Source organism: Chamaea fasciata, unplaced genomic scaffold, assembly GCF_029207755.1.
Source record: "Chamaea fasciata isolate MVZ Bird 193981 ecotype frontalis unplaced genomic scaffold, bChaFas1.0.hap1 SCAF_9, whole genome shotgun sequence".
Lineage (NCBI taxonomy): Eukaryota > Metazoa > Chordata > Aves > Passeriformes > Sylviidae > Chamaea > Chamaea fasciata.
The window spans coordinates 10,051,723-10,070,540 of NW_027094094.1; the positions used below are offsets into that span (position 1 = coordinate 10,051,723).

Below are 18,818 nucleotides of genomic sequence, written 5' to 3' on the forward strand. Positions count from 1 at the left end.
CCACAACTTCTCCCTTCTTGATGGTGTAACAGATGGTAGGAGATAAATGAGAAGCTTTCAGAAAATAATCGACTATTTTATGGAGAGGAACTTTAATCAAAACTGAGGCAAAAGAATTGCTCTCAGTCCACATGCCTGCTTGTCACAGACCAAGCAGCAAAGCATAAACAAGTAATTAGGATAATATTGGAAATCATTTAAGGCTACTTCAAACTGGATTCATAAAGCAACAGAAGTGAAGTGAAATCACTTTGATATCAGAGAATGAAAGGACTGAAAGTACAGTAGGGAACAGAGAAAAGAGAGATGGGAATATATCCAGCAAGATGGAAAAAGCAGGCCTGTTCTCTCTGAGCTGATCAACAAGGCAGTGTCTCATAGAGAAGAGATGCAGGCAAAGGCCAGCCAAGTGCACAGCCCCAGAGACCCACAGCCTCTGATCAAGAGAGCCCAAAATAAGTCAACAAAAACAAATCCTATCTTTGTTGGTTCAAAGAAGGTAGGGAGTAAGAGCCAACACTCTCAGGAGGAGAACAGATAGCAGCCAGTCTTTGAATCTGGGCAGAAGTTTGTCAGGAGGGATCGGGAGATGACGAACAGCAGGAACTTCAACAAGCAAGACAATTAACTCAGCAGCAGGACATTGACCAGTCTGCTTGGGTCAGAAATAGAAATGGATTTGAAGGCTCAATCAGGAGCAAGAAAGGAAAAAAGTCAGTCTTACCTACAAACAGGGGAGCAGATGGAAACAACACTACAGGTGACAACCAATTCACTGCCAAGCACAGCACCAGGTCAGGTTAAACAAAAGCATGAAGGATAAATCCCTGCATGTGTCGTGGATGAAGCATTACACAGAGAAGATATAAAAAGGGTACTAATGTGCTGAGATGGGAAAAAAAACCCAAAACAACTGACAAAGAATGAATACAACTTAAACCAGAGAATTGCCTGTACACTGAACACAATGGAAAGAGAAAACAAGAGAATTGTAGGAACAGTTAACCAGCTTTGGCCCAAACATCCTCCCCACCATCCCAGGACACCAAATTTCTCTGGGGGCTGGGTCTAACAAGCATCACATTTCAAGAGACCCTGAGAATATAAGAACCAAAATGTGACGTTTCCTGCCATCACACCAGCACTGTGATCAGTGATGCAAACTGGCTGATGGCAGCTGCAGCACAGCTCTAACTGGGCAGTGCTGCCACACCAATAGCATGAGCCCTGACTAACTCCCACTGCTGCAGAACGGCACACTCCTGTAGAGGATTCCCCCAAATCTGGGAGGACAAAGGGGTCATGAGCCTTCAGCCACGCACAGTGACACTTCACAACAGACAGATGCTGCAGCAGAGAATTACAGCTCAGTTGTAGATAACATCAACAACTGGGCCTACTTCTAGTTTACACTAAAGCCTCTTTGCACAACTTAAGATAGTCTAAAGAGAACACAAATTACATTTTACAACTACTGAAAGTACAAAGTATAAATTGAGCCTAGAATTGTGGGTTTCTGCATAGACTCCCTGCTGCCCACATATCCCTATACACGGCTATATTGCTAATACACAAAGGAAAACAGGAACTGCAGCTCTGCAGGATCTTCTTCCTTGGAGGGTTATAAAATAAACAAGGTGACAAAGAGGAACACAGTGGGTTCCCCCATGGAAATTGCTACATCAGCTCTTGCACTTTTGGAGGCCTCATTCCTCGCCTGGGAGTGGGGTTTACGCTTCTCATGCCATTCGCTGGGTTCACCCCACTTTCCGTGTTTCCCCTGGTAATGCGCCAGCTGTCCTGCAAAGCCAAGCACCACTGAGAACACACTGTATACAAAACCTCACCTACATGGGGTATTTTCCTGTTTTCCAAATCGTGACAGGATCTCACAAGATGTAGTGCTGGCAGGTTCAGAAACTCCAGCATCACTGCGAGTTGCTTATCTACACTTGCAGACTGCATTGGGGAAAATTACATCCAATGGGCAGAGGGGATGTGCTGAGGCTGAACAGAGTTATGTGAGCACAGTCCTACCTGCCAGCCTTCTCTGAGCACCTGCATGCCAGGACAAACCTACAAAGACAGTGGGATTTGAATATGGGGTGATTTGCCTCTTGTGCATGGACCACCAATCCAGTTTCCCAGCCCAACACTTACACTGTCATTATGCTTTCTCAAAAAGAAGTCATACTTGACTATACTCATACTGCTGGCCAGTCTCCCTCAACATCTCTAAGAGAAAAGCCATCCTTAACAGCTCAGCTTTGTTCAGCTTCCCCTTCTTGAAAAATTAACCAGCATATTCAGGTATACCCTCTACTGGGAGGCAAGATCCTGTCTCCAAGTAGTTCCAGACAAAGTTTCAACAGCCAGATGAAGATTCCAGATACTAATCACACTGCCTGAACATTATCAAAATGAAGCGTAACCCAAAACATGGCACAGCAGATCTCACACATTCTCTGTTTTACACGTGTGGATTTGTACTCTATGAAGCAAAGCCAGGTCCTGAGCCACGAATAGAGCTTCACTACAAGATACTACAAGGCTTGAGGCAGAAAGCAGCCTCTATCCCCCCCTTTTACACAAGGGCCAGATTCTAATCCACCTACACACAGCGAGTCAAAACTCAACTCCCACTAGCTGTGGAGTGGTGTGTGATCCACTGCAAGAGGATTAAAAAAACCCCAAAACACTCACAAGCAAATAAACAAAGTACCATCCAGAAACAAGTAACAACCGATAGAGACTAGGAAGCAGAAAAGCTGGGGACAGAAAGTCTCATAGAGCAGGTCTCTGGGACGTGAAGACAGGGGTAGGGGCTTTATGCAGAAAAATAGATCGAGAGCTGACACAGCGATTTGCTCTTTCAGGAATTCCTTACACAAGACAGGCAAACCACTCAGCCATCTGCACATCCTCTCTCCCAATAAAATCATAATTACAGCACTGTCCCAACTCCAGAGCCTCTAGGAAGGACTGAAAATTGCCAGGTACTCAGCTAGCAGCACGATGTGGAGGGCGGAAACCTCTTTTGACAGAAAAGATATGATATATTAAAACTGTGCAATGTTCACCAACCCCCCTACTCCTCCCCTGCACAGTGAGGTACACAGCACTGCTGCTGTGGTAAATCAGCTCTCTTGTGCACCAGACACCCAAGGCTGACTTGCAGATTCACCTGCAGCCACATCCTTTGAGCTTCTGCACCTGTGTTTGTGAACTTGTGCCACATGAAGCCATCACCTAAGGCACATGGAGTACCTAATGCACACCTACCTACCCACCCCTCAGTCCTTGCTCTGGGACACTGTGAGCAAACCAAGCTTAAAGCCAAGAATACCTGAGGGTTTCAGCAGTACAGTCCCCATATTGACCCTCCAGACAGAGTTTCAAAGGATATGAGAGCGAAAGCCTACAGAGAAGATTCGGCAGAAAACCAAGTGATGGGATTTAGAAGTGGAAAGAAAGTTTCATACAGGCAGACAAGAGTGCAAGGACAGAGAAAATGAGAAGCTGCACCAGTAGAACAGCCAGAAGGGCAAAGAAACCCAGACACCCAGATTTCCAAGATAATGTCCGAAATCCCTTACCATACTCATCGTATCTGCTGACTCCAAGCTCTGCAAGCAACCTGCTACCAGACTGCAGGTGTCTGAAAGGGCCTTGGGAAGCAGCCCCAGACACAAGGGAGGATAATGGGAAGAGAGGAAAATGAAAGGAAAAAGAAACTGGACAGAGATCAAACCCTCCCGCATGGAACTGAGCAATAGAATCTTTGAGAACCCTTAACAACATGGGCCTCCTGGGAGAGCTGAGGGCTCCCAGTGCTGCTGGGAGGATGCTTGGTATTTCCCCAGGATTAGACCAAAAAATAACAGGCTTTCTACATGCCTGAGAGCCTAAGTAAAAACAAAACACAAATGACAATCTAATATTGTAATGTTATTTCGGATTTTGTTATAAATCTTAACTTCATTAAATTGACGGTATTATTGGGGGGAAAATAATTTAGCAACCCTACTGTTTATTTTATTTCCTGCTGACACAATGATTTAAATTGATTAAAAAGTCTTCTAAATTATTTTCCAAAATGTAAAAGTATCAAGCCAGGCTAATCATAACTAACGATAACGAACCTTTCAAATACTTGGGTCTATTAAACTGCATATGCAGGGTCCATGAGAGCAGTTTCCAGTGACACTGAGTGCAAGTTAATGTACCCACAGAACTGGACTCCCAGCACAGACTATTTCACTTCTCTAGCAATTTCTTAGAACTCAGGTTCTGCCCCAGAAACATCTTCTGAAGAAAGTAACATTAAATAAGGGATACTACATGCTGTAACAAACCTCCATTCATTTTTCATCCCATTCCAAAAACCAGAAGGTACTTTTCTCAAGAGCAAATTTAAGGAGGCAATATTCAATTCAAATGTAACATGTTGGCTAACTTGGGTTTTTGCTTTTATATATGTGTTAAGTAGGATTTGTTAAAAAACCCAAAACCTTCCCCTGTCTGTTATAAAACACCAGGTAAGAATGACTGTGATTCTCCACTTATTTTCTGCAGGTGGATAATTTTCCATACCAAAATATCCCCGACTAAAGCAAAACTGTATTTTTAAACACATTCATGTTTTAACTCAAACTCACTAGGTATATACTCATTATATTCATGTAGATATTGATTGCAGAGGGAAGCCCTCTGCAGCAATCTCCATGCTGTTGGCTGCACAACAGAGACAAGCAAAGGAAAAGAGAACCTGACATACAACATCCTTCTTTAAAATTGCATCACATGTACTAGAAATCATGAAGCAATGTTTTCCCCTCTTATCTGCATACCCCTATTTGGGGTAGAAAAGAATTATTTTGCTATGACTATGAGACCACCATAGTCCTGTGAGAATAATTTTTGCTCCACCACTGCCAATCAGAACTGGGCTGTCTGCTCCTCAGAACTTTCTGGGTGCTTGTGCAATGACAGCACAGAGCCGGTTGGGAGAAAATAGCTGTCACGTCTGGGCTGCAAATGCTGAAGGGAAATACCTGAATTTAAACCATGAATCTAACAAGTAACTAGGCTTCGTAAATACCCTGCACCACAAAATCATGGATTATTTGGTTCAGTAACTACCATCAACAATGTACACGAGTCAATTTTTAAAAGCGTATAAATAAAAAAGAGGAAAACATTGTCACTTTCCGAAGGTTGCTTGAGAGACATTTTTACAGGAGGCTGTTAAATTACAAGATCTGCATGAGATCTAAATGCATAATTACTCTACACTAATGAAATATTTTGAGACAAAAGCAATCTATGAAAACCTCTTGTCCCCACACGAAATGTAAGTTTTGTTCCTCATCAGGGACTTAATATTTAATTCAAAGTCCATTCCGACTCCACTAGACAGAACTTACTGAATTGCCCCTTTGATTTTAAGAGAAGAGATGATACAGAGCCTTCCTTAAACAAGGCTGATGCTATACTCAGCATCACACAAAAGACACTGCAGTGAATTTGGAGGCACCCTAAACTTCACAGTTGTCACTTCCCGGCACTTCAGCCATCTGGAAGGCCTGCCATCTCCTACAGCAAGTGCAAGCTGCTACGACTTGTGCTAAAAGAAACTTCCATTTCTAAATGTGCATGTAAGGTCTGAGCTCCCCAGAAGACCCAGTCTGGTCTCTACCTGGAGCAGACCTGACACTGGTCACTCCCTGAGGCTGAAACAACCAGGGGAGGCAATGCTCTGGGTAACAACGCTCTCACTCTAAAGATTCAATCTGGCCTCAGTATTCCTTGTATAAAGAAGATTTAAGTAAGACTAAAAAGTACCTTTTCTGCTTCTCTGTTGCCTTTCCCCCCACATGAACATATTCAGGCTGTCAGGCCCAAGGGCCCAGCGGGCTGGTGTCAGCACCAGAGCTGCCCCAGGAGAGCCGTGCCTGGGGCTCTGTGCTGGCAGGGCCTGCTGAGCACCCTGGCCCCAGGGACTGGGAGTGCTCTGCATCCCTCTCCAGCCTACAGGCTGCTGGATTCAGTGCTAAGGAGTTCCTGAGGGGGATGTGCTTCCAGCCCTCCTCTGGAGAAGGGCAGGTTGCCATGACAAAGGCCTTTGAGACAAAGAGGTGTGGGATGGAAAAATAGTATGTGGGAAACCTAGAGGGAAAAATACCAACCTCAATTCAGCATTTGTCATCATTTTCCAACACAAAGTCACAGGACTGGGGGCTTTGGTTCATGATAAACAGTAAAGAGCTACAACTGCCCTCCAATTAGGAGAGGCTGAAGTAGGGAAGCAAACACAAACATTCAGCATACAAAGAGCTCAAGATACACTGATCCTGATGAAGAAAACTTCCCTACGGCAAGGTGTCCTAACATAGCTTCAGACAACATTTATTATCAAATGCTGCTGAAGCAGATTCACTGCAAGCAAAGGCACCTTTCCCTTAGGCCTTTACAGGTCCTTCCCAATGGCCTTAAGAAAGCCTTAATCACCTGAGCCACCTGCCACCATTTTATGGATTGCACAGGCCTTGCTGCAGCAAAAGCAAGCTTGCAAATGCCTTTTCAAAGGCATACTTTATGCTTCTAAAGTTTCTCTATCCTAGAATGTCTCAATAAGGTCTGAACAAATCTACAGAAGGTAGCAAACAAAAATAAAAAGAACAGGAATGAGAGAGAAGAGGCAGATGCAACCACAGCACCAGGCGATAGGCTTAATCCTGTTGTCTCTTCCAGATTTAAGAAGCCAAGAAACATGGCATTGTAAAATAAGAAAAGTGTCAAAAACACAGAGTTCTACAATTACCAAGCTATCAAAAGCTGGGAAATCCCACTGCCCTGAAAGGCAGACTGAAAGACAGCTTTGTTTTCCTGAACTGAATTTTTAACATGTTGTACATTACAGTCAGTCATCTCCCTCTCTCCCATTTGTTGTAGGGGATCCATTTCAAAACATTTTCTAGCTTCGAATCATGCCTGTCATTACAATCCCCGAGCACCCAGGCTTCACATGCACTATCCCTTAAAAGCAGTGATTTCTGGGTTGGAAAGACATCAGCTGTATATAATGGGAATAGCTATTGCCTACCTCCTCCCTAAACCTTATGAACAGACCTCCCTATTCCCCTTCCCTGTGCAGCATCTGAGACTTGGCATGGTGTCAGCTGGTTGTGCCACTTCAGATCCAGCTCCCCTGTGTCCCCTCTTCTTCCAGTGCTATGGATCCAGAATGGACGCTGCACTTGTGTGCCACAGCACTGAATCCCTCTAGCTGCCCAGACTCTTCCCATTTTCCCAAGAGAGCAAGTTTCTCTCCACTGCCTCCAACTTTCTTCTGCAGCTTTGAGCCCGCAGCCAGCCCTGCCCACACTGTACCTGGTGGCAATGCTGGCAATGCTGCCGCTGCCGCTGTATTTCCGTGCCCGGCTCAGCCTCCGCGTGGGCTTTGGGTCTTGGAGTCCAGGGCTTGGAACTGAGGGGAAGGTTGAGGCATAGCCGTGTTCACACTCTGCAAGAGAATCAACAGGCAAGGCATTAAAAACAAAACAACACAACAACAGCAAGGAAAAAAAAGAAAAAAAAAGGAGGAAAAGAAAAAAAAAGAAAGAAGTCAGCAGGCAGGCCTCACCACTAACCCGTTGGCCTAGCTGGGGAGGCCCTTAACCACAACAGCTGAGGGAAATGACAGGATATATTCACAGGGAAGTGGACTGGGAGTTAAAGAAAAGGAAGGGAGGGAAGTATAAAGTCTCTGCCAACCCTGGAGAAAGGACACCACCACTCAAACTCTGAAAATATATTAAAAAACACCATGACAGTCCAGAGAGCGCCTCATCTCTCTCTCCTCCTGCCCAACCTATCTGAACCAGGCAAACCAGATGTATTTCACTGTGCCATGTATTTCACTGAGCACTGACGTCTCTGCTGAGCCAGAGCCACCCACCACCATCCCTCCTGCCCAGTGGAAAACTTTCACAGCAATCCCCCCTTTTCCTCCCAGAAACCACATCCACGTCAATCTCCCCCACTCGGCAAAACCCTTCCACCTCACGCACCACCTCCAGGAGGACTCATCAGCCCTATCCTTCATAAACCCCTCACTGCTGGGGATTCGCCACCATCCCACCAGCAAACAGTCGCTCTGATCCCTTCTCTGGGGTCACTCTCCCCGTCTGGTGGGGATCTGACCCCAGACCCGCTCCCTTCACGGAGGGCACCCATCCTCCCCCCATTACCTCTCTCCCTTCGCTCCAGATACTCGGCCGCCTCCAGCAGCCGCTGGATGTTGATCATCTGGACCTGCTCCATGGCCGGGGGGCTCCGCAGCCCCGGGCCGCCCTCCGCCCCCACGCTCCCGGCTCCCCCGCTGGCCACGGGGGCGGCTGCGGTGGGGAGGCGCCGGGGATCGCCGTCTCTGCCCAGCGCCCGAGCCTCGTCACACCGTCCCGGGGGCGGCTCCCCTGGGAGGGCGAGGGGCGGCCAGGGAACACGCGAGGAAATGCCGGGGGAAGGACCCGCTCCGGGATGCTCCCGCCGGGGAGCGGCGAGCGCTTATTCCTGCCCCAGCCCCGTCGCCAGCGCTGCCCCCGCGGCCAGCCCGGATTCGGCCCCGCGCCGGGCCCTGCCGGGATCGCAGCCCCGGCCCCCTCGGCCCGGCAGCCCCGCGGCGGGACCGGCCCCTCCGGCCGCCGCCCCGCCCGCCGCCTCGCAGCACTTTGTTTACCTCTGCCCGGCGCTCACGGGCGGGCGGAGCGGAGCGGAGCGGGGCGGGCTGGGAAATGCAGTTCCCGGGAACACCGAGACACCGCCGGAGCGTGTCGGGGGCTGCGACACACGCCTGAAACACGCGCGACCCTCCCGGGGCAATGGCTGTGCGTCCCCACGCCTGAGGTGACGGCTCCGTGCCCAGCCAGAGCCCGAGGGGGTGGTGGTCAGGTCACGGAATCACAGAGTGGGTCACGATGGGAGGGACCACGGTGGGTCAACCTTCCTGCTCAAGCGGGGTCACTCCAGAGCCGCGTACGGGATTGCATGCAGATGGCCCTGGAACATCTCCAGTGGGAGAGACTCCACGCCTCTCCGGGCAATCTGCGCCAGTGCTCAGTTACTTGCACAGTTCCTCATATTAAGGTGGGACTTCTGTGGATCAGTTTCTGCCCGTTGCCACTTGTCCCATTGCTGGGCACCAGCGAAAAGAACCTGGCCCAGTCTCGGACACCTCCCTTCAAACAGACAGACACTGATAAGATCCCCTCTCAGTCGTCTCTTCTTGAGGTGGAGCAGGCCCAGCTCCCTCAGCCTTTCCTCCCAAGAGAGCCGCTCCAGTCCCCTGATCAACTCTGTGGTGCTCCACTGCAGCTGCTCCAGGAACTCCATGTCTCTCTTGAACTGAGAGGCCCAGACCCGGACACAGCACTCCAGGTGAAGGCTCCATGCCCACCCACACGGAACTGACAGGGCTGTGGCAAGGATAAAGCAGAGAGGCTACAAACGACACAGCCACAGTGCGGAAACTTTCCACATCTCATCTGTGGAGATGTAACTAAAAAAAACAGTGCCAGGAATTCCCACCTGGAGTGACTGATACATTGTTTTTTCATGGGAGGCTGAGGAGCAAGACCCATTTTTCAATGTGCACAGATGATTTAAGAGCATAGACAAGAGACACCACAGACAGCAAACTCGCTGTACTTGAAGTAGCACATTAACAAGACGGAACAGTGACCCATCTCAACATTTTGACAAATGCTGTCACACACCTTTCAGTATGATCATTCTTTTCAGAATTTTAATAATGTATTTACATCCTGATTTTCATGCAGGTACAAACCCTTGGATCACTTCTATCAGCCTGAATTTTGCTGACTTCAGCATTAGCTGGAACGAAGCTTAAAACCTGATAACATAGAACTGTATGACACCAGTCTCTAAAATATTTGACTTACTCAAAAAGAATGCACTCAGAGAACATTCAAGATCAGAATCAGAACATTCATGGTAAATATCTGAATCTCCAACTGATTCTGACTTAGAAACCCTCCAAAGACTGTTCTGTAGTTGTGACGGGGGTTATTTTCTGAACCTTTAGGCCGTGACTGGTTGCCTTTGCAAACATTCCGCCATCACAATGGGAGATGGAAAAGTACCTTGAAAAAAATCCCCAAAAATCAGAGATTCTCCATCAATGGCTTATGTCTGGTAGCAAAGCTTTAGGCAGAGCACAAAGTATCAGAAGACTCGGGATGGAGTTGCAAGAGTTGGCAGCACTCAACTAGAGAAGGCCTGAAAAAAGTGGATTCAGGGTAGCTAACTTTTCTCTACACACAACTTGCTGATTCACCATTTCTGAGGTTTCCTCAGAAAACTGCAGACTTGCAGCTGATGGAGGTAAAAATAATACCACTATTCAGTTCTTACACAGACCTTTTCATCTCTGAATCTCTAGGGGTTGGTTTGTTTTGTTTCTCTTAAGGTGGGACAGCTGAAAAATAAAGGAAGCTGGGACCCCTCCAGGGACATCCCTCCCTCATTCTGGGAAAGCCAGTCTCCACTCATACACCTAGACCCAGCCAGACCACAGCATGTGTAAAGACTGGCTTTTGTCTGGGGGAGAACTCAGGGAAGGAAGTATTCTCTCTCCCTACCTCATTTTTCTACACTGGAAACTGCCCATAGAGGAGACTGTTAAAAGCACATGGAAAATTCCAAATTCGAGCAGTCTCAAGGACTACTCGTAAGATCTTGGATTAGGGAAAAGGACACAGGTGCACAGACATCTCCACAACAGTGAGGTTAACACAAGAGCGTTTCTCGGCTCTAACTGTGCTTCCTTTAACCTACTTCCAAAACCAGCGAGCCATTTGCCTCTCAGGATTAGCAATACTAAACTTCAAAAAACCCAAACCTCTCAACTCCAAGCCCCCAAACTCATGATGAGGCCCCAAAATCACTGCAAAACAGGCCCTTGTGAGCATCCACTGCCACTAGCTGGCACATTGGGAGATACGTGATGCCACTCTAGGGATTAAATAGGGAAACTCATGGCTGGAAAATGAAGGGGTAGGTTAGGAGCATATCAGATTGTCAGCCTTATGAAGGTAAAGTTCAAGATACAAAACAAAAGAGGATGAAGGAGAGGGACCCTGATACACACGATGAATTAAATCAGCCCTGGAATGAAGTAACAGCAGGATCAGTTCTGTGTGAAATGATGTGGGATAAGCTCTTGCATTTCCACTTCAGCTCAGCTTCCAAGTCTTTGTTTCTGAAGTAAACAATGTACAATTAGAAAAAAAAAATCTCTGTGAAACAAAGACAAATTTGGGAATAAACTGTGGGACATTTCCCCAAAGAAGGAGCCCTAGAGAAGTGGAAAGTCAACTATGGAGCCACAGCAGATCTGTAAAATCTTGCAGTTGCCATCCCAAGTGCTCGTGTGGGCAGGTCAGCCTGAAAAATGCCAGTGTGACAGAAACAAAAGTGGGTGAAAAGTAAATAGCACGAAGAGGCCCAATGCCATTCAACTGCTGACCAAAAAGCCCCCAAAGTCAGATTTTAAACGTGGTTGAGCAATCCACAGGCAACACTGGGGAGGGGCTAAGGGAAGAGTATTTTAGGGGAGAATGAGATCATTTAATTTAGTGGCTCCGAATGATCTGTAAGTACAGTTTTCTGATTATAAGTGCTTGCTGCTTGGCATCCCTTCTGGCAGCTGTGATTCACTTTCATTGTGTGTTCTGCTGCTTCGCCCTTTAGAAAGGGGCTTTTTACATTTTATTAAATGGCACTTCGGCAACCCTCCATTTCCAGCCTTAATAATGGATTTGTTAATCTCCCTGATAGCCTTTCCCTCCTCCTTAGCAATAATTTAAATATCCAAGAAGAAATCTGCAGTGCAGAAATCAATTAATATTTACATCTGAAATGCTGCTGTACTATTTTCATCAAGTACAACAGATGTGATCTGTTTTTTATCAACATCACCATCACTTGCATTAAACTAGCAACTTCCATCAGGGAAATTTTCTAAGAGCTTTCCACAAGTAATGTTTTAAGCTTCTCAAACCCGAAATTACTTCAGCTATTTTCTTTCCACTCTGCAGGAAGGGAAACTGAGGTGTAAGCAGCATAATTGCTCACATGAAGACACACCCTAAGTCAGAGGTGGAACAGGAACACGTCTCACAAATCAAAATGCCCAGCCCTCTGCTTTGAACACAAACCTTAGAAATAACACAATGCTTTGCAACGTGGAAGTTATTTTCAATAAGGGCAATCCCTTTGGCTAAGATGCCTTGTTTTTCATTCTGTATTTGGCTTTTGCTAAAATCCTCCTGTCCCCAGCCATTTCCATTTTCTGGGAGGAACATCAAGATGGCAACAGTCATAAACGCTTCCTTTGCCCCTGTTCACACAAACCCTCCAAACTCTTAATATTGTTTTCAAACCCTTGAAATCTAACACTTGTGCAATCAAAGCATGAACAGAGATCCCTGGGAGGAACCATTTTCTGGCACCCTCAGAACAGTGCAAAGATTCAGTGATTCCCCCAATTTCTGGGAACAGCAGATCCATACCACTCCTGTTTCTCTAGTGAGGGGAACAACATCTGAACAACATATCTGCACACACTGGAACAAACAGGTCTCTACACTTGTAGTCATGACTGTAATAGTTCAGTATTGCTGGACTTGCAGCAGCAGACTGGAGTACAATCCAAGTCCCACCTACTCAACTCCATTCCAAGGCCTGCAATACCTTCACTAAGGGACCTACAAGTGCCTACAGGACATGGCCTCATTTCTCATCCGGGAGCTTCATTCTTTCACAAGGCATCAGATAATCCATTTCAGCACTCCCACTGGTATCTGGTGGACAGCCATCCACCACTGGGGACAGATGTTTCTCAGAACCAAACCTCTGGGATAGCCAAGAGTTTGAACAGGAATAAAGTGCACACTGATTCAAAGACTAAGCTCTGCCAAACAATAAGGTAAAAGCCATAGATCTACTGGCTCTTTGGGCCACTTGCTCCTTCTCTCCAGGAGATGTGCTCTGTTTTCCGACCTGTGCTGTGCCCGAATTTATACTGAGCCAGTGACTTACTCTGTGACTTTGATTAAGTCACTTAACTGATCCAGCTGCAAAACAAAGAGGAATTCCCATAAGAAAAAACATACAGAGTCCTTCAGCTAAATAACAAGAAGGTAGGGTTCTTCAGCCAGGGGCAGAAGGTGCTTTTCCAGCTCTCAGGATACTCTGCTGACAAGGGATGTGATCGGTTCTCAGTGGTGCTTCTGGCACAGTTCCATGGTTTTACCTCTGCCCTATCATTTCTCCTGCTGTGGCTTCCTTCTGAATTCTAAGCTGAGGTCCAAACAGCATGAGTCAAAATACCCCAACCTGGAAGTGGCTAACACATGAATCACTGTAGCCAGGTCATGAACCAGGAGGAATGAAAGGGGCTTACTGTGAGTTGGATGAAAAATATATAAATAAAGGGGTCCCACACTGCTCTACATATCACATCATGGTATGATCCAAGACCATCTACACTGACCTTGAGCCACGTGTTCAGCTCTCATTGATACAGTGGGAGCTCTGCACACAGACCAAAGGCAGTCTCAGCTTCTTCTGCCCACTGCTAATTACAGGTTTCTGATGTCTCTTCGGTTTGCCAGAAAAAGACCCTAAACAGCACATAAACAATGGAAGGAGCCACATGATGAACATACTGTTAACTTATCCCCAAGGCTCAGTTGTCCTCTCCCTCAGAGAGAATTATTCAGGAGCAAAGGACAAATCTAAGATCACCTATTTGTTATTGCTGGTCAGAAGATCAACAAACATAGCCAGTACTTGAAGAAGATCTAGCTGTCTCCTGCAAGGGGCCAAGATCCATGATCCCATGCATGCACACCTCTATTAGACTTGTGAACTTGTCACCCCTGTTACAGAGACTTGATTGCCTTCGTGCTTTTGGAAGAGGATATGGCAACACAGGTCTGTATCTGTAGTGAGATCAGAATGTATTACACACCATGCCTATTACAGATAAGTCATCGTATCCGAAGGATTCATCACGTGTTTTTGCAACTCCTACTGACAAAAACATGAGTCCACACACACAAAGGGGATGCCTGACACATACTAATCCTCAGCTGAGTTTCCTTCAGGTCCCTTTAAAAACATCTTCCAAATTCCAGCATTTCAGCTGCTACAGATTTTCAGCCATGCTTATTCATGAAGTGGCATTTGCAGAGGTTACAGATTTATCAACAGAGCTGCCCTCAGCACAACTTTCATTTCTGAAAAGAGCCACTGTAACATTCTTCATGTGACGTTTCTATTCCTTGGACACTAAGCTTGAATTTCTAGAAACAGGTCATTTGGAAAGCTGTACATGTCAGTTAGCAAGGTGTGTTGGAACGGGGTTTTGTGGTCTCACCATGAGAACTGCAGCAAGAAGGCAGGCAGCAGTTATTCACTCCTAGAGGCTCAACTGTAAAAATAATTCAGTTATACTTCAGTAGCTAAAATACTCCAGCTTACCCAAGGAGTCTGATAAGAGGATTCTAACCTTCCCTGTCACCGTACTGTAACACAGGTAATTTTTAGTCTAATATTTTAAAATATACGTGAACACTATAAGTGTGGTGCTGAGAGGCCACTCCTGAACAGTGTCCCCCTGCCATAGCCCTGAGAGTGCATCCTACCCTGCTGCACAGCTCTCTGCCCTGTGGTTCTGTTTCCACACCACCTAGCCAACCCATGGCCCCTCTGCTATCATTCCTGACCACAATGATAGGATGTGGGATGTATAAATGTAAATCATAATCATCTTTATATTTCTCCCTGAGCTTCAGGCAGGTAGGAAACTCCTGCCTTATCTGAAAGTCCTGCCCTCGAAATGGAAGGCTCTGCTGTCTGCCTTGCACCACTGACCTGCAGACAAGGGTAGGTTGTTTTGGAGACTGAAAACATCCTCGTAGTTGCTCCTCTATCACCAGAAGGTGCGACAAACATATCTGGGATATCCAAGCATTTGGATCCACAAGAGAAGAGGTTGTGTCCACCTCTCAGGGCCCCTCTACCAAACAGCATCTGCTCTTGCTGAGGACAGTGTTTTGAGAAGGTGAATAACCTGGCACAGCCACCAAAGGCCCGGAAGAATTAATTAGGACACTGAGTGTGGTTTATCAGAAACCATAAAACTACAAGGAAAACCACCTGAGCTCTCAGAACCTTACCAGCCCTTCCTTAAATTCCTTCCTTTGACTACTGAAGCCCTTCAGCTTCCATACCATGTGATGCTGATCCCAACCAGCATCCTGGTGCTTTACCCAGCTCTGTCCCTGTCACTCATCCTGGCCAGGAAGAGACAAACATCTACCTGTCACCTCTGTTTTTTTAAGACTCTGTTTCCTTGGGGCAGGGCACTGTCACTCCCCTGCATGTACAGCACCTGGCACAACAGGGCTGTGACTCAGCCACCTTCCTGATGGGAGTAACACGAAAATAACTCATTACAGCCCTGCGTAACACCGTGGTCAAATGACCTGGGCATGGTGCAGGAAGCAGGCAAGCACCAAGTCTGACTGCAAGAGAGTCTGGCAGTCTCCATCACCAAACTTTTTTGAGCTGGCCTCCCCTATTTTTGCAAATTGTGAGTTCAGAGACTGTAATGAGGAGTGACCAGACATTAGCAATGTCTTTGCCAGCACTGGGTGCATTGAGGAATTACCCCTGCCCTGGCAGAGGAAAGGGCACAGCGTTCTCTTGCTGCAATAACCTGAGCTCTGCATGCAAATCCCTTCCGAGAACGGAGATGTATATACATTAGGATATAACCCTCCCGCTTCTGCAGCTGTTCCTTAGTTTAGATAGGGCCAGTAATGCTCAGAGATTGTTTTCCAATCCCAGCAGCATTTTTCTTTGTTTGGGAGCAACACGTAAAAGCTGCCTGGTTTATGACGGTCACGTTCTGAACAGCACGTTCACCAGCTGAACCTTTGGTTAAATGGGACTTTTCACCCTAAAATGTCCTGATTGCACATTAAAATATTGAAAGGTTTTGCAGAATTGCCTAATAAAAGTGATGATTTTCAACATTATAACCTCAACAATTACTAGTGAAAGCTTCAGTGAAAACAAGTGCTCAGGAATGGAGTTGTTTAGATGCAAACACCTCTTTTAAAAATCTAGCAATAAAAAAATCCTGTATCCTGCTGTCCTACTCATTTTCCAGTTCCAAACAAGGAACCGAATAAAATTATGCATTTTTAAATGGAGCGTATAAAAGATCAGATACCATCCATCTCAACGGCAAGGAAAATTCTATCTACCCCCACCCCGAAAAAAAGCCATGATTTTGACAGTTCCCCTTCACAACAAGAGCACTCGTTGAGAAAAAAAACCAAACCTAAGCCAGCGGTCTCACACTCAATTTCCAAACCAGGGGTGCTGCTGTTTTCACATGCAAACCCAATCCTTGCTGGTGTCTCCTGTCATTTTCCTGCTCGCAGCTGCTGCTCGCGGTGCAGCTCAGCTCCTCAAGACGCTTGGCTTTGCAGATTCATTACGAAACAACAATTAGCACACGAGAAAAAAAAAAAATCCCACCCTAGTATTAACTCAACTTTCATAAACAGAAAAGCAGCCTAGATTTGTTCTGGGCGGGCAAAGAACAAGGGCTTTTGGCTGCAGCTTTAGCGGCAGAGCAGCTCCTCCGCAGTGGGATCCCTTTCCCTGGAGGGCTGCGTGCACGCAGCTTTTCCCGCAGAACAAGGGCACCCTATCTCGTCACCTGCACGGGACCTACAGCTGCCATTGGGGATCAACGGCGAGGAGAGGATGATGGTGCGATGGAGACGCGTGGTGAGGGACCCGCTGATTCCTTTGTAAAGTTAAACCGAAAACAAAACGCAGCACATGCTCCGCGGAGGAAAAAAAACAGGGGGGGAGGGGGAACCCCAAACATGAAAGCGTGGAGGGCAGAGAAATTTAAAAAAAAAAAAAGAAAAAAAAGTAGACAATAATAATTTTAATAAAATAAAGGCTAAAACAAAGAGTAACAGAGAAACCCGAGGAAAACGAGGGCAAAGCTCCGGTGGCGGAGCGGAGCCCGGGCTCCCGGCGAGGTTTGCAGGTGACACCCCCGGGCTGGCAGGTCCCCGGAGCCCCCGGGCCGAGCCCCCCCGGCCGAGCCCCCCCGGCCCCGCGCCCCCCCCCCGGCCCGCTCGGCAACGCGTGACGTCACACGGGGGACCCCGGCGCCGCGCATTGGCGGAGCGGGCTCCGCGGCCCCGCCCCCGGGAGGCGGCGGCCAATGAGCGCGGCGCGCTGGCTCCATGTGCGAACCATGTGTCCGCCCGCGGGGGCGGGGCGCGCCGGGCGCTGCGCCGCTGGAGCGCGCTCCGCCACTGCGCGGGGTCCGCGGCCGCGCTCCGCCGCGGGCCACGGCCGCCCCTTTGTTCCCAAAGCGCTTCTGCCTCGCGGTGCCGCCGTCCCTCGCGGCTCGCGTGGCCGCTCGGGAGACCGCTCCGCGGGGGAAAGCCGCGGGCTACGCGCACCCTCCGCGCCCGCGGAGCAGAAGGCTAGCGGCGCGACTGGCCACCGCCCCGCACCGGACGGTCGCCCTGCCCTGCCCTGCACTGCCCTGCCCTCTCCTCCCCGCCGGCTACCTGGCGAGCGCTGCCACTTGCCTACGTGACTCTGCCCATGCCCCGGCGGGGGGAGCGGGGACGTGTCATCGCCTCCTCCCCCGCCGCTCCGGCTCCGCCACCGGCTCTGGCTCCGCGCGGGGCCCGCCGCCCCCCGGCCCCTCTCGGTGCCACTCCGAGCCCGCTCTCCCCGAGAACCGGCGATGCGCACCCCTCTCCCGGTGCCGTCCCGTTCCACTCTCCATCCCAAACTTTCCCCCCGGGCCCGGTCTCCCCAGTGGCGGCGGGGGTCGCACGCATGCCTCTGCCGCGGGGGGTGCAGGCCGGCCCCGGCGCCCTTTGTCACTGCGTCGCCGGCCCCTGCAGCCAGCCGAAAGTTTGGGTTATTTTTCTTACTCCCCTTGACCACCCGGCGGTCACGCACACGCGCGGCCACGGCCGCCAGCCCGCACTTACTTTTATTCTCCTTCTCGATCCGCTCCAGGTAGCTGGCGGCCTCCAGGAGCACCTGCACGTTGTAGAGGAAGGTGTCCATGCCCGCCGCGGGGCTCGTGTTGCAGATGTCCCCGAGGGGGCACCGGGCCCCGCCGGCCACCCCTGCGCTCCGCGGCTCCCTCCGCGGCCGGCCGCGCTTCCCCATGCCCCGCCGCCTCCCCGTGCGGCGCTGCGTGCGTCCGTCCGTCCGTCTGTCGGCGAGCCCGGCGGCCGCCGCGGTCCCAGCGCTGCCGCCGCCCGCCCCGCCGCTGTGTCGCCCCACGGGCCGCCGCCGTCCCGCCCCCCCCCGCGCCCCGGCGGGGCGGCCCGGCCCGGCCGCGCCTGCGGAGTGCGAGCGCCGGCGGCTGCGCGGCGCCCGGCGCGGGGGGGGCGGCCGGCGGGGCAGGGCCGGGCTTGTCCCGGGGCGGAGGGACCGGCGGGTCGCCGCTCTGCAGCCCCGGGATGTGTTACAGCTCCGCAGCTGTAACGACCCCTTGGAAAGGGGCGCCGGCTGCTGCGCCGGCGGTGGTGGTACCGCGGCCCCGGGGGTGGTGGCACCGGCGGTGCCAGTGTAGCGGCGGGGGCCCGGCTGCAGTAGCCCCCAGGACGCAGAGGTACAGCCAGGCCTGTCCTGCCCCTTGTCACCCCGTGTCACCTCCCGAGGGT

General features: G+C 49.4%; 1 protein-coding gene across 2 annotated transcripts in view; it reads right to left on the reverse strand.

The window, feature by feature from the left end:
• The window catches only part of MXI1 (MAX interactor 1, dimerization protein), a 53,634-nt gene extending 35,184 nt beyond the window's left edge, over positions 1-18,450 (reverse strand). Inside the window, exons 1-2 of one of the 2 annotated variants that reach the window (XM_066190950.1) lie at positions 18,135-18,450; positions 7,393-7,525 (exon numbers count right to left, since the gene is read on the reverse strand). In XM_066190950.1, the coding sequence (XP_066047047.1) occupies positions 7,393-7,525; positions 18,135-18,318 (317 nt within the window). In that variant the 5' untranslated portion in view covers positions 18,319-18,450. Of the gene's footprint in view, positions 1-7,392; positions 7,526-8,252; positions 8,704-18,134 lie in introns of those variants that run through there. The other variant, XM_066190951.1, reaches the window with a different exon arrangement.
• Between the last annotated feature and the right edge of the window lie 368 nt (positions 18,451-18,818).